At 36.9% G+C, this 14,235-nt stretch overlaps 1 protein-coding gene across 13 annotated transcripts in view; it reads left to right on the top strand.

Annotated features, from left to right (window-relative positions):
* Swt1 (SWT1 RNA endoribonuclease homolog) overlaps positions 1 to 9,975 on the top strand; it is an 89,680-nt gene extending 79,705 nt beyond the window's left edge. For 12 of the 13 annotated variants that reach the window (XM_027934882.2, XM_071600215.1, XM_027934881.2 and 9 more), the window contains 2 exons: positions 664 to 728; positions 8,777 to 9,975. In XM_027934882.2, coding sequence (XP_027790683.1) covers positions 664 to 728; positions 8,777 to 8,906 — 195 coding nt within the window. In that variant the 3' untranslated portion in view covers positions 8,907 to 9,975. The remainder of the gene's footprint in view (positions 1 to 663; positions 729 to 8,776) is intronic. The other variant, XM_071600224.1, reaches the window with a different exon arrangement.
* Positions 9,976 to 14,235: the final 4,260 nt, after the last annotated feature.

Raw genomic sequence — 14,235 nt, 5'->3', positions numbered from 1 at the left:
TCGGGAAACAAGATTCCTTCACTTTTATGATTTTGTGAATCATGTCTCTGAATTATACTATTTATTAATTTAAACATACTAGTTTAAATATGTAGACTTAAATAGTCTGAAAAATACAGGTTTTTTAGATAACATCTACCAAACTTTTTCCTAAATCAAATATAACTTTCCACACAGTTTATAATTTAATTGTTTTTTTCTGTCCATTTGAACTATAAATGATTAGGTGCTCTGTTGAAATTCTCACTACGTTCACACCTGTATACTGGTTTTATAAGTTTTAATAATAGGACCAATATTTTCACACATAGTTCATTATTGACATTATAGTCAATGAGCTTATTATTACTGGCCAGTCCTTTTTAAAGCAATAACTAGAAACTTGAGATTCTGCACCTGCAAAACGTGGGCCATTCTAATTGCACTGTCATCACTAATTGCACTGTCATTTGATTTGGTGTTTCTTCTTCTTCTCTCCTTCCCCCTTCCCCTTCCCCTTCCTCTTCTTCTTCTTCTTTCTTCTTCTTCTTCTTTTTTTTTTTAATGTGGTGCTGGGATCTAACCCAGTGGCTCAAATGTGCTAGGCATGTGCTCTACCACTGAGCCACAACCCCAGCCCCTTAGTATATCTTCTTAATGACTATATATATATTTTTTTTTCAGGTAAATAAAAGTGTCACATTTACTGCCCAGGAACTTTATGATTGTGTTTCACAGACTGAGTATCGGTAAGCCCTATCTGCTTGTAGATATATCATCGTAACAAGCTTTTACCATATTTGGTGCTACTTGGTGGAGGTGGCCAATTGTTCTAAGTTTTTGCACCACACTATGAATTTTTAAACATTAATTCGAAGTATTTTATACATACAAAAAAGGCCTTGTGTGTGTGTGTGCGTGTGTGTGTGTATCAGCTATAAAATTTAAAGTAGTTCTCACACTTTTTGTCCTCAAGTCTCCTTTATATTGTTAAAAATTATTGAAAGGCTCAAAGAATTTTTATGTGGGCCATATGTATCTATATTTACTGTATTAGACCTTAGAACTGAGAATTTTAAAATGTTTACTAATTTGTTTAAAAATAACTGATTACTACATATTAAGTAATGTCTCCACAAACAAAAATATTACTGACAAAGGAGGCATTGTTGTGCAGTTTACAAATCTCTTAATGTCTGGCTTAATAGAAGACAGCTGGAATCTCATAACTGCTTTTGCATTCTGTTGGTTGTGATAATCATGTCATGTATTGCTGGAAAACTATTCTACATTTTCGAGGAAATAGGCCTAAAAGGCAGATAACATCTTAGTCTTTTTATGAAGGTAGCTGTTTATTTTTTGACATTGTAGACCCTCTGAAAGAGTCTTAGATTCGCTGAGGTCCCCAGATATATTTTAAAGAGCAGTTAGTATAAAGAAAACCCTTTGCTTAATTTATTTTTATGTGGCGCAGGGGATTGAACCCAGTGCCTCACATGTGCTAGGCGAGCGCTGTGCCACTGAGCCCCAGCCCCAGCCCCCAGATTCATATTTTGAAAACTAATTCCCAATGTAATAGCTGTATTAGAAGATGGGGCCTTTGGGAATGGGATTAGACCCTCATGAAAATTCCTCAAAGAAGTAGCCAGCCCTTCTACCATGAGAGAACATGTAGAAAAGGCTATCTATGAGAAAGAGAGTCTCACTAGACACTGAATCTACTAATATCTTGATCTTGAATGTCCCAGCTCCAGAACTGTTAGAAATAAATTTGTGTTTATCAACTAATCAGTCTAAAGTATTTTGTTACAAGTGCCTGAATGAACTGGACAGCTGTTTAATTCTAGTCCAGGTAAAGAAATTCATAAAGGGCAAAAATCCTTCAGTGTTGTCCTTCTATCCCCTGTATACCATATTCTATTTTAACTTAACATTGAGATCCATATGGATGCATGGAGCAGTAGTTGGTTTATAGTCAGTTCTGTTTTGACAGGTCATATGCCTTCCTAAATATTAACCACTGCCTTGTGCAAAATCATGCAATAAAAACCACAGGGCCTATGCAGAAAATGGAGTTAGAGACCCACACCTAAAGTCTTCAGAGACATGTTAAAAAAAAAAAAAGTATAGAAATCAATAAAAATGGTATGATAGTTTTATATATGTTAAATGGCTAAGGAATACATGAATGCTATAACAAATCTGGCGTTTTACCTTGAAAAAAGACCTGAAGTTTGCTTGTAGAAGTGGTCATGAAGAACGGCTACAGTTTGAGGCTTGTCTGAAATTGGATTGAAGTTTTAATACCAGAGTGGTGGATATAACTCATAACACACGTGGAGAACTTAGGTAGTTGTGAGTTTGATGTGTATGCATGTGGTTTTTTGTTTGTTTTTTAATAATAATGTTTTTTTGAATCTTTATTTCTTTTTGTATGTAGTGCTGAGGATTGAACCCAGTGCCTCACACATGCTAGGCAAGCGCTCTACAACTGAGCCACAATCCCAGCCCTACATAATTAAAAATTATGTTTTTAATTCCTAAGTAGCTTGTTTAGCTGGGTGCAAGTTCCTCTGTTCATTTATGCTACTCACTACCAAACTTGTGTATAAGCAAATGGGAAATTTGTGCTTTGTTTAAATTGTACTTAATGTATGTCATTTCTGTGCAATATGTCATTATATCACTAAAGCAGAGTTCATTCACCATGTACCAGTGTGGCTAAAAGTTTTATGAGCAAGCCTAGAGACAAAATGAATTATCAGAATGCTTCTACTGTTAAAACTTTAGATCAATAAATTTGTTTGATGATATCAAGACACTAGGATTAATAATCATGCATAGATGTTTCAAAGCAGCTATGAATGTTAAATCACTTGTTTTAAGTAAGTTCCAAGAAAATCTGAAGCCACTGGGCATCTATAGGTCTGTTAGAGTTGGGAAAATGATTTCTTACTCTTAACTTCAGAATATTAGTGAATCAATTGGAATCTTATTTGTACATCTTTCTGGATAATCTATCTTTAAATTAAAGGCTTATGTGAAATTTATGTCCAAAATATAATGTCTTCTGATCTTAGCCACATTTTTGAAGATACAAAAAGCTCATTTTATATAACATGGAAACCAGAGTCTTTTAAGGATGGTTCCAATCAGAAGTCAAAATTATTTTGACTTCAGCTTGCTTTTGGAATAGTTGTATTTGAGTATTAATAAGCTCCCTCTTATACTCAAAAGAATGATTTTGAAGATAAATACATTTAGTATCTTGAATGCATTTGGTTAATAGCATTTGGATTTGTTACTCTCGTTTCTTTTGAAATTATTTGTATAATTTCAATTATTTGTATAACTGTATAGTATATTCTGCTGTGTGCCATAGCTCATAATTTTCAAATAAGCTGCCAAAAGAGACAGAGTCTTTTGGTTTCACTGGTTTGTGAGACACAGGACCAAGTGCAGTAGATGAAAGGTTGCACCATAACTGAGAGGTGAAAACAGATGATGATTTAACATGCATGTAGATGGTTATTTTGTGGGCATGTTAAGGGAAACAGTTACTTAAATTGTCTGAAATGGCTGGTATGTATGTATGTATGTATGTATTTATTTAAAGTGTTCTAAAAGAGGAGATTGTTGATGTGTCACAGCAGATTATTGCAATAGGGAGGTATGAAGTAATAAGAAATTTGTGTCTCTGCCTGTGGTTGCTGAGATGGAGCTCTTTTGCTAGGAGATGCTTATTTTCTAGTACTTCGTCTCTGATCTCAGTTCCTGACATAGAACTCCGACCATCTGTAGAACTCCTGGGTGTTAGGAGCATCTTTTGTTCTAATGAAGTAACTATTGGCTTTTGGAGAGGGTTGGAGTCTGAGTTAATAACTGATTATGCCCACAATAGGAGGCCGCCCTTAAAATTCCTGAACCCTGAGGTTCAGGGAAATCTTGGTTGCTGAACATATGGAGGTGCCTAGAAGTGGTATGCCTGTGTGTATGCATGCATCTCTTCATTTGGCTGTTCACTTGTATCCTTGATAACCACTTATAATAAATATGTAATCTTAAGTGTTTCATTGAGCTGTTTTTTGACCAGATCTTTGAACTATCCTAGCAAATTAAACCTGAGGAGAAAAGGGGGTCGTGGGAACCTTGATTTATAAATAACAAACTATTACTTGTGTTTGGCATGTAACAGGCAGTAATTTTGAGGGACTGAACTTTCAACTAGTGGGCATGGATTCCAGGTAGATAGGATCAGAATCGGATTGAATGAGACACCCCCTTGGTATCCACTGGAGAGCTGCTTGAAACCCCCATCCTCTCACATCTGGTGTTAAGAGAAGTGTGTGTGTGAGTATAGGTACAGAAGGAAAAAACTATTTTCCTGTCTTAAACAGGAGTTCTTTAAGTAATTCAAGAATATAAAAACTACTCTAAGGGTTCTAAAAAAACAAACAGTGTATTAAGGTTTCAGATTAGTTTAAATCCAAGGTTAAATTCCATAGTGCAGGTAGAAACCTGGTGCTATATCTATAATTCAGTTGGTATTTTCTGTTATCTCTAGTTTTTGGATGCTTTCAAGTAGGTTTTATCCCTGCTAGTGGAGTGTATGAGCACTGCTGCCCTGCACAGGTGACCAGTTTGTTCAGAAAATCCAGGGCAGTAAATTAACAGGGTTATCACATAGAATTCCAGCCAATCCCTGGTGTGACATCTTCTACTTAGATGAGAAATAAGCTAGGAACAGTATTAATTTACATTTTTTTTCTCCTTAAGTTTTGACAGTTTTCTGGAATGTTTGTGAGCAAGTCTCTTACGATAGTTTTTAAAAATTTGAAATATAAACTAGTTTGTGACATCAGCCTCAAAGTACCTGATTGCATGAGACAGATAGCAAACCAAAATTTCCTGCTGTCAAACTTGCCACTCATTCTCAGCGGATACCAGTTGGATATAATTCAGTAATTTAATCCTTTTTGGGTTCTCTTAATTTGCTAGAGTGGTTCACAGAGCTCAGGAAACACTTTATTTACATGCACCTATTTATTATGAAGGATATTCTTAAAAACACAGGTAAATAGCCAGATGAAGAGATCAATCATGTGAAATCTGGAAGGGCTCCTGGGATTGGGGTACACCCACCCTCTTAGCCTATGCATGTGTTCTTTTTCATCACCCCTGATGCTCTCTGACCCAGACCTTTTGGGATTTTATGGAGGTTTAATTTAAGAAGGCATGGCTGGTTAAATCATTAGCCAGTGGTGATCAATTCCATCTTCAGTCCCTCTGCCTTCTAGGTTGTGGGTAAGACTGTCAGTTCCAACTCTTTAATCCTGTGACAACCAACTGAGGCTGAGCTTTATCCTGAGGTTGTCTGGGAACCCCCAACCCTCAGTCATCTCATTAGTACACAAAGGACACATCACTGGAGAATCCAAGGATTTTAGAAGCTGTGTGGCAGGAATGAAACACTAAGCATACATTCCTTGCTATAAATCGCAATATCATACTGGCAAATTCAAGTAATATATTGCCTAAAGCAGCATATGCATCAGAAACTTATTTGTTTTCTCTTGGCAAGTGCTTTCAGGAATTACTGCATTCAGATTCCAGCAATCAGCACCATGATAATATCTTCAGGATTACCCTAGAGTTAGAGCTCCCTAAGTGGGACCTGGACCTGACCAGAGTGTGCATCACTTAGAAACTTGTGAGAAATGCAAATTCACACCAGTCATTGTGAATCAGAAACTAGGAGTAGAGCCCTACAAACGGTTCTAACAACCCCTCCAGGGCAGACTGAAGTTTCAGAACCTTCGTGTTAAGTTAGGAACTTGGTTTGTCCTAGATTTAGACAGAAAAACAGCCTTAGAGAACAATAATCTAAAATATACACTTTCTGATATAATTAGAAAAGAATGGCATAATGTTGATGGTCTTTGATTTTAATGGGGTTACATCCTGATAAACTTGTCATAAATTGAAAATATCCTAAGTTGAAAATGCATCAAATGCACATTAAAATATCCTAAGTCAGAATGTACTTAATACATCTAACTTGTTGAATAGCAACATGGTACCCTGTAGAGAATTGATCCTTTACCCTTGCAGCTCCATAGCTAACTGAGAGGTAGCTTACTCCCATTTCCCAGCATCTCCAGAGATCTCAGCTTATCACCAGTCTAGGAAAATATCAAAATCCCAAGTACATTTTCTACTGAAGCATATTGCTTTTGCATCATTATAAAGTTGAGAAATCGTCAGGAATTGTCTGTATGTGGTATGAGGTAAAAGGTCCACCTTCACTGCTGCATTCATCCATATTTGCATATGTGAATATCCGGTTGTGCCAGCACCATTTGTTGAGATGTCATAGGAAAGCAGGGAGCTGAAACTCCAAACCTTGGTTCTTGTGTTCCGATGAAAGAAAATTTAAAGTCAGACATGGAATTATTTTTTAATTAATTGGCCAGATTACTATAGTTATTTTGACCAGTCTAATATTTAGTCAAAGCATGTTTGATATTCATATAAGAAAATTTAGAGAAAACAATGGCTGTTGTTTTGAGTAAAACAACATAGAATTGCAGAATTAGAAGCAACCTTCAATTTTGAGCACAGTTCCAGAAAGGATCAGGAGTTGGAAGAGTTTAGCTTGGAAAAATAAATAGGTATATGATAAGGGATGCAAAGTATTTCTGCTATCAGAGGAAAAAGGTAGAAAAAGTTGTTTTTGTTTTTTTTTTTTTAATCTAGGCAGACTTGGATAATGGTTTTTACAGGCCCTAGATAAAGAACTTAGTTGCAATTGGGAGACATCTAAATTTAACTGAAGGTGCTGCAGAATGGCAAGCAAAGGGATACGGTGCCCCCACCTCTAATGTTCTGTCATCTAACGTGTAAGCTGTGGGCATAAAAAGGAACTGAAGAATTCCTGTCATAACAATCTAATAGTGTGTATATGAAACACACTACGAAAAACAACCAGTACTTTCCTGGATAAGGAGAGAAGGAGGAGGGCGAGAAAGAGGAAGATTCAGAAGTTTAGTTACTGAAGGATATTTCTTTTCACATGTGAAATAAGTAACCAAAGTCAGTAGGGCCTGCCCTTTTTGTTTCAAATTTAAGTTTATAAGAAAACATTTTCATCTCTGCTATCTTGAACTTTTTTTTTTTTAGAGAGAGAGAATTTTTTTTTTTTTAAATATTTGTTTTTTTTAGTTTTCGGTGGATACAACATCTTTGTTTGTATGTGGTGCTGAGGATCAAACTCGGGCCGCACGCATGCCAGGCGATCACGCTACTGCTTGAGCCACATCCCCAGCCCTATCTTGAACTTCTTAAAAGGGTGTTCACAAAGTAATTTTCTTAATAGTTATTAAGAATTAGCAGCAACATGACACTCATTTTGAGTTTAAAACATAGGAAGTAGGACTAGGGTAACTCAAAGCTAGAAGTCAGATCTTAATGACTCAGAAACCACACATCCTCAGGAAGTGAGGTTGTTCAGAATATGGTGTTTATTCTTTGTTGTCTCTACACAATGTATATTCTGAATGGGATTAGGCATGGGATTATGTTAGGTATTACTTCCTGCTTCCCCATCTTGGCTTAGGTAGTTACTAAATACTCAATCATTAATTGCTAGGCAACTTATGCCACAGTCCCTTTTTAAAGAGTAGCAACTCTATCAATTTATTGCTTCTCAAGTTTCTGTTCCTTCAGGAGGTACATCCTCCAGTCCATGGTTCTTTAGCAAGACAAGATGAAGCCACCTGTTCCACAGTGTTGTTTACCCCTTGGTAGCATCTTAACATAAGCCTATCTCCTGCTAGGAAAGGTCCTTCAGAGAGCACAGCTAGATTGTTCAGCCTAGCCCATCATCCAAAGGATTGTTTCCAAGTACCCAACTTTGTTGACAGAGATTCACCCTTATTCCTGAATTCTGGAAATTGTGCCAAGGTCGTCTTGTGTTGGCTGAGACTCGGTGCACCTAAGTGTTTATTCTCCCATGTTCTGTGGTCTACTAAGAAACTATAGTTGGTATTATCTCTCAAATATCAAAGAATATATTTCAAATCCCAGTATTATCACATTGTATTAAGAATTTTTAATATATCCAGAGAAAATGGAATCAGAATGAATAGTTACCATGCACTCCCATCTTCATAACAGCATTAATTATAATAGCTAAATGTGGAATCAACCTTAAGTGTTCTTAAGCTGATAAATGGACAAAGAAAATGTGGTATATATACACCTCTGAATACTATTTTGCCTTTAAAAAGAAGGAAATCCTGTCACTTGAGACAACATGGATGAACCCAGCAGAGATTAGGTTATGTGAAAGAGGCAAAGCACAGAGAGACAAATACCACATGATCTCACTCTCATGTGGGGTCTAAAAAAGTTGAACTCATAGAAGTAGACAGAATGATGGTAACTCTTCTGGGGGCAGTGAGTGGTGGAGGGTTGGGGAGATATTGGTCAAAAACCACAGAATTTCAGCTAGGGGTAGTAAGTTCAAGGGATCTGTTGTACCAGATGGTAACTTAAGTTAATAACAATGTATTTTGCAAATTGCTAAGAATAGGTTTTTAAGTGTTTTTGCCATAAAAAATGAGTACATGTAAGGAAAACATTTGTTAATTACCTTGACTGAGCCATTCCACAATGTATACATATTTCAGAAAATCATGTAGTACACAATTAATGTATAGGATTCTTATTTTTCATAAGAAAGAATATTTATCTGACTAGCTTTCATGTGGTGACTTAACATTTCTTTTTCCCCTAGGGAAAAGTTAACGATTGGGTGTCGCCAGCTGTTTGAGATGGAGTGTACCATGCAGCAGTGCAATGCATCTGTCTATATGGAGGCCAAAAACAGGGGATGGTGTGAGGACATGCTCAATTACAGGACTTAAGTGCTGATTTGTAACTGAAGAGGGATTGCTTTTGTCATCATGAATAACAGAGTAACTTTCAACCTGGTCTCTTTTTTGAGCCAAATTCTATTGAGAATTTTGAAGTTTTATAGGTACAAAAAAGTGATACTACTGACAATCTCATTGAAGCTCTGAAAAGCTTAATGCATCAGATGTGGGATAAATTGTTGATTCTTCTAGAGTTGACAATATGTCCATACCTCTATCTGATACTGAGCCAGTATCTCTAAGGAAAAGAGAGCCATCTTTTCAGTCTTACTATGGCAGAAGCCATTGTGGCATCTGAGGAAGGCCCAGGACACATCATTAGCGTCTCTCCCAACCCTGAGTATGGGCACATGATCAGACACTGCTAGATGCTAAGAAAAAATTAGGACATGACCATGCTTACCACATTCCACAAATAAAATCTCGTCCTGGGTTGGTTTTGTTGTTTGTTTTTCATGGTACTGGGATCAAAACCAGGGGTGTACTACCACTAAGTTACATCCCCACCCCTTTTTATTTTTTGAGACAAGGTCTAAGTTATTAAGGCTGGCCTTGAATTTGTGATCCTCCTGCCTCAGTCTCCCAAGTTGCTGTGATTACAGATGTGTGTCACTATGCCCATCTGTCCTGGGCTGCTCTTATGATCAAACTTTGAGTCAAGTAAACCTGGTGGAAATAACACCACTCCCACCTTCCTCTGGGTAATGAAAGAATTTTGACTTTAGTTCCTATCTTTCAATTCAGCTCTTCTTTCCTTCTCTTGGCTTATAGCTTTTCAGTTCATTTCCAGTGGGGAAGAGCAAGGCAACCCCTATTGAATTGTTTCTTAGGTATGGAAAGCAACATGGATTTTTCAAATTAAGTGGCAGTGACTGATGTTTGCCCCTGTCTGAAAGCAAGTGTTTAATTGACTTGTTTCTTAGTTATGTAGCAAGTTGGAAATCCTTGTTTACTGGTGTGTATTGTCCTTTTGTTAGTATAGACTAAATCAAATTTGGAATTCTATTATAAATGTTCATTTATTTTTAAAAACGAGCAATAAATAACTTATTTTTAGAAAGCTTTGCTTTTCATTTTGCTTCCAAATAGTGTTTCTTAAATGAGTAAAATATGTAATTATAAAAGTGACCCTCAAAAGAGCTGTCTGCAGTTAGGAAACTGCACCAAGTACACAGATGGGGCTGAGAGTGTCTGGGACACAGCAGGCTTCAGGAGAGTATCTCTGCTCTTCCCTTTTTCTCCTTGAGGATCCAAAAAAAGCACCCCCCCCCCCAAAAAAAAAACAACCTCCAACCCTTCCAGATCTTCATCCCTCACCTATTTTGTTTGTTATTGGGTTTTTGTTTTGCTCTGTGGATAATGAGTTTTACTTGGCATATTAATTTATGTCATTTCATTTCAACTTAACAATTTTGTTTTTCATGGTACTGGGATCAAAACCAGGGGTGTACTACCACTAAGTTACATCCCCACCCCTTTTTATTTTTTGAGACAAGGTCTAAGTTATTAAGGCTGGCCTTGAATTTGTGATCCTCCTGCCTCAGTCTCCCAAGTTGCTGTGATTACAGATGTGTGTCACTATGCCCATCTGTCCTGGGCTGCTCTTATGATCAAACTTTGAGTCAAGTAAACCTGGTGGAAATAACACCACTCCCACCTTCCTCTGGGTAATGAAAGAATTTTTTATTTTATTGAGATATATTCTTTCTACTTTTATATTTGTTTTAAAAGCATTGTTTTAAATTTTCTCTAGTTGAAATGTTTGGTTTTTCTTTCTCCCCCCTTCCTCCTTTACCAATCGTAAGCTTTATTGTTAGTTTTACCCTTGTTCAACACAGGAGATTGCAAGTTTTCCCCTGCTCTGTACTTTCTCTGGCTCCCCACTGTTTTAGAGTTAACTCACTTGGCTTATGAATCTCAAGCCCCATGCTGTATAACTTTAGGCTCTGAACTCTCCATTCTTTAATATGTATAGCTGGTATATTTAGGGCAGAAGCCATAAGAAGCATGCTGTGAACCCAAAGAGACTGATGAGAAAATTCATACCAGAGGAGGGACTTTCTATACAAATACCCTTGGCCTTGACCTACTGAGGAGCTTTGAGGGTGGGTATTCCAGCAATGTTCCATGCTTAGGTACAAGATCCCCTTTTATCTGCCTTTTCAACTTATTTAGAAAAAGTAAAATTTTACCAAAAAACTTGTTTCCCTCCTGGGAGGATTGCATGCTCTGGTTTGGAGAATTCCCCAGCTCTCTCTATATTCAGGGCAAAGGAAAAGTGTTTTAAAAATTGAGATTTGTTGTATTCCACTGGGTCCTCTTGTTAGGACATGCAATTGTGGCAAAAGCCATAAGAAGCATGCTAAAACATTTGGGTTCACAGCATGCTTCTTAGGCAATTGTGGCTGTACACATTAGAATTTCAGAGACAGATTTCATTTTCACAATGTGGGTGTTTGTGCCCCATGTAAAATCAAGTGATGTAAGACAGAGCCAAAGTTCTTCCCTTGTTACTTTGAATGCAATCTTCAGGAAGAACAGAGGCCTTTTCAGGGCCAATCTACATTTATTTGGATAGTGTATTGGTCAATTTTCAGAGTTTAGGTTATAATGTTCATATTACTGATATCTGGCAACTCCCTAGATCAGCCCCCTACCGTGATGGATTGGGAGGAATTTATATCTTAAGGGAAATATAACTCATTACTGAAAAATCACATCTCTCATTCTCAGAAATTGATGCTGCTTATAGCAACTCTAATGTAAAGACTGGACAGGCCAGCCACCTTCATATTTTGGTGGCTGCTGCTGGACTATTTTGCTAATAAAATCCACCCTAGTGAATGTACCAAAATTCCACAAGGGAGGGAAGTACACTACTTTTAGTCTCTGAATTAAGAGAATTAAGTTGTGGTCAAAAAATATTTTTAACCAATTGACTTTCAGACTCAACTACTAAAAAGGACATGCTCTACCATTCCTACCAAAGTTTGACTGGAAAACTGCTTGTGATGTTTGGTGAAAAGCCACTTTTAACACCTTCATTTTAGAATGCTTGACTTTATGTTCTTTGAAGTTTCTTGACTGCTGGTGGAAACAAGAACTGGCCAAAGTGTGTGTGTGTGCGTGTGTGCTTTCTTCTCATTACAGGAATCCTTTATAATTCTGATCTAGTTTCATTTGTAAACTGGATTGATATGCCTCAAGTTTAATTCTGAATGCTGAAAGCATGGGGGACAGATTTTTGGGAACTACATTAATACACCTGGAGAGTTATTTGTTTGTTGTTAGTTGTTCCTAAACTGCAAACCAACTTTAATATTCTGCCTTTTGAGTCTCATTTACAACTTTACTGTAGACTAATGATCACAGGCTAACCCACATTAGCTCAGTAGACTTCTGCAAGGTAAGAACCCTTACCTGGTGTGATTTCTAGTGAGGTAAAAGACAGACATGACCTAGCCCTTCATTATAGGTTTGGCACCACTTTCTTTGTTGATTTCTGAGTTTTACCCAACACACTGTGAAAGTTCTATCACTTCTAATGCACGTCCCCCACCTCAGGAGGCGGAGGCCTGTTTTCTTTTCCAGAATGCTAAATAACAGTATGGCTTTATTTCCCATGATGCTGGAGATCCATCCATAGGTCTATCCTAATATCCCAGTACAATGAGTATACCAGTTTACTTGTTTGTTTACCATTTGGAAAGCTTTGATTTCAGTTTTTAGTATTATGAATAAAGGTGCTATATTTACATTCAGGTTTGCTGAACATGTTCCATTTCATTTGATAAATACCTGTGAATTAGACAAATTTGGTCAGAAACTGCCGAACATTTTACTGAGTGGCTATATAATTTTGCTATTTTTTTCCAGCAATTTATGAGCTACAGTTGCTCTGCATCCTCACCAGAATTTATTACCTAGTCTTAGTAGATACATATCATTTGGTTTTTATTACATTTTCACAATAACTTATATTCCTATTGGCCATTCACTTATTTTTGTCGTTAAGAAGTGGGAGATATCTCAGTAGATGGTTGGCCTATTAATTACTGATTGGATGGCTAGATGCATGTGATAGATGCCTTCATCTTTATCTTATTCTTTCTTTCTCTCATAAGTCAGGTATTTTGTGTTATGCTCCCCTTTCCAGACTAAAATTATACTATAGCACTTCCCTAGATTCCTGTTTCCTTGTACATACTGAGCTCTTGTTTCTTCAACCCCGTCCTGCCCCAAGAAGGTATGGAGCTGTCAACAGTGAAGTCCAAAACTGTGTGTGTATGTAGTTCAGTAGTAGAGAGCTTGCCTAGCATATGCAAGGACTAGACTCAACCCCAGCACTAGTAGGTTGAAGAACCCATGACAATACTTATTTATAGTTTTAAGACTCTTGAGAACAATTATTCCTTTATAACCAAAGGTAGTGATGAATATAATGTTTATAGGACTGAATTTGTGGGTTGGCCTTCCCTTGAAGATTCATAAATTGATGTTTCCTTGTCTTTCCTTCTCTTCACTCATGTTAAATTGCGTTAGGCATTATGTAGCACTTGGATTCTTCAGATTTGGGGGAACAAATTAAGTGACTGAAGCCAGCTCTGAAGATGCAGAAATGCTCTATTGGGACTGACTCTTTCCCTGACCACTTAAGAATTTGATTCTAGCAGTATATCATATCCCTAAATCAAGGATTTTTCCCTTAAATTATTTTTATGTAGGGAATTCTAAAACATTTTAAATAAATTCATGCCTAAGGATAGCCAATTACTTGGTAAATTAAAGGCAAGTATTTTACCTGGAGGTGGCACATACCTGTAACACCAGCAACTTGGGAGGCTAAGGCCAAGAAGAGCAACTTACTGAGACTCAGTCTCAAATTAAAAGGGGCTACTCGGTGATAAAGTGCCCTTGGATTATATCCCCAGCACCCTAAATAAACCAACAAAAAAATGCAAATGTTTTATAAAATGCTACTGTTTTAGAAAATCTAGTATGTTTTTTACATACTATTACAAGAAATCAAAGTTGTGGTGTTATGAATTATATTTTTAAACCATTCTATAACATATATTGGTAAAACCAAAACAAACCCCGAATTTTTAAAAATTATGTGACTATTGTTTTTCGGTTGTTTTCCCCCACATGAAAACTTGTGTTCAGGAAGATTAGCCATAATAACTTCTTAAAAAACGTTTAGCCACCAAACTCCCTGTTTCGTCATCAATGGTAATGCAGGAAAACTTCGACACAAAGCATTCCCATATATTATTTGCATAAAGCATGTCACTTAAGAAATGAAAAGTGATTTCAAGGA

The sequence above is a fragment of the Marmota flaviventris genome, chromosome 12 (assembly GCF_047511675.1).
Source record: "Marmota flaviventris isolate mMarFla1 chromosome 12, mMarFla1.hap1, whole genome shotgun sequence".
Classification (NCBI taxonomy): Eukaryota; Metazoa; Chordata; class Mammalia; order Rodentia; family Sciuridae; genus Marmota; species Marmota flaviventris.
The sequence above is the reverse complement of the archived record's forward strand: the minus strand, read 5'-3'. Positions and strand labels throughout refer to the sequence as shown.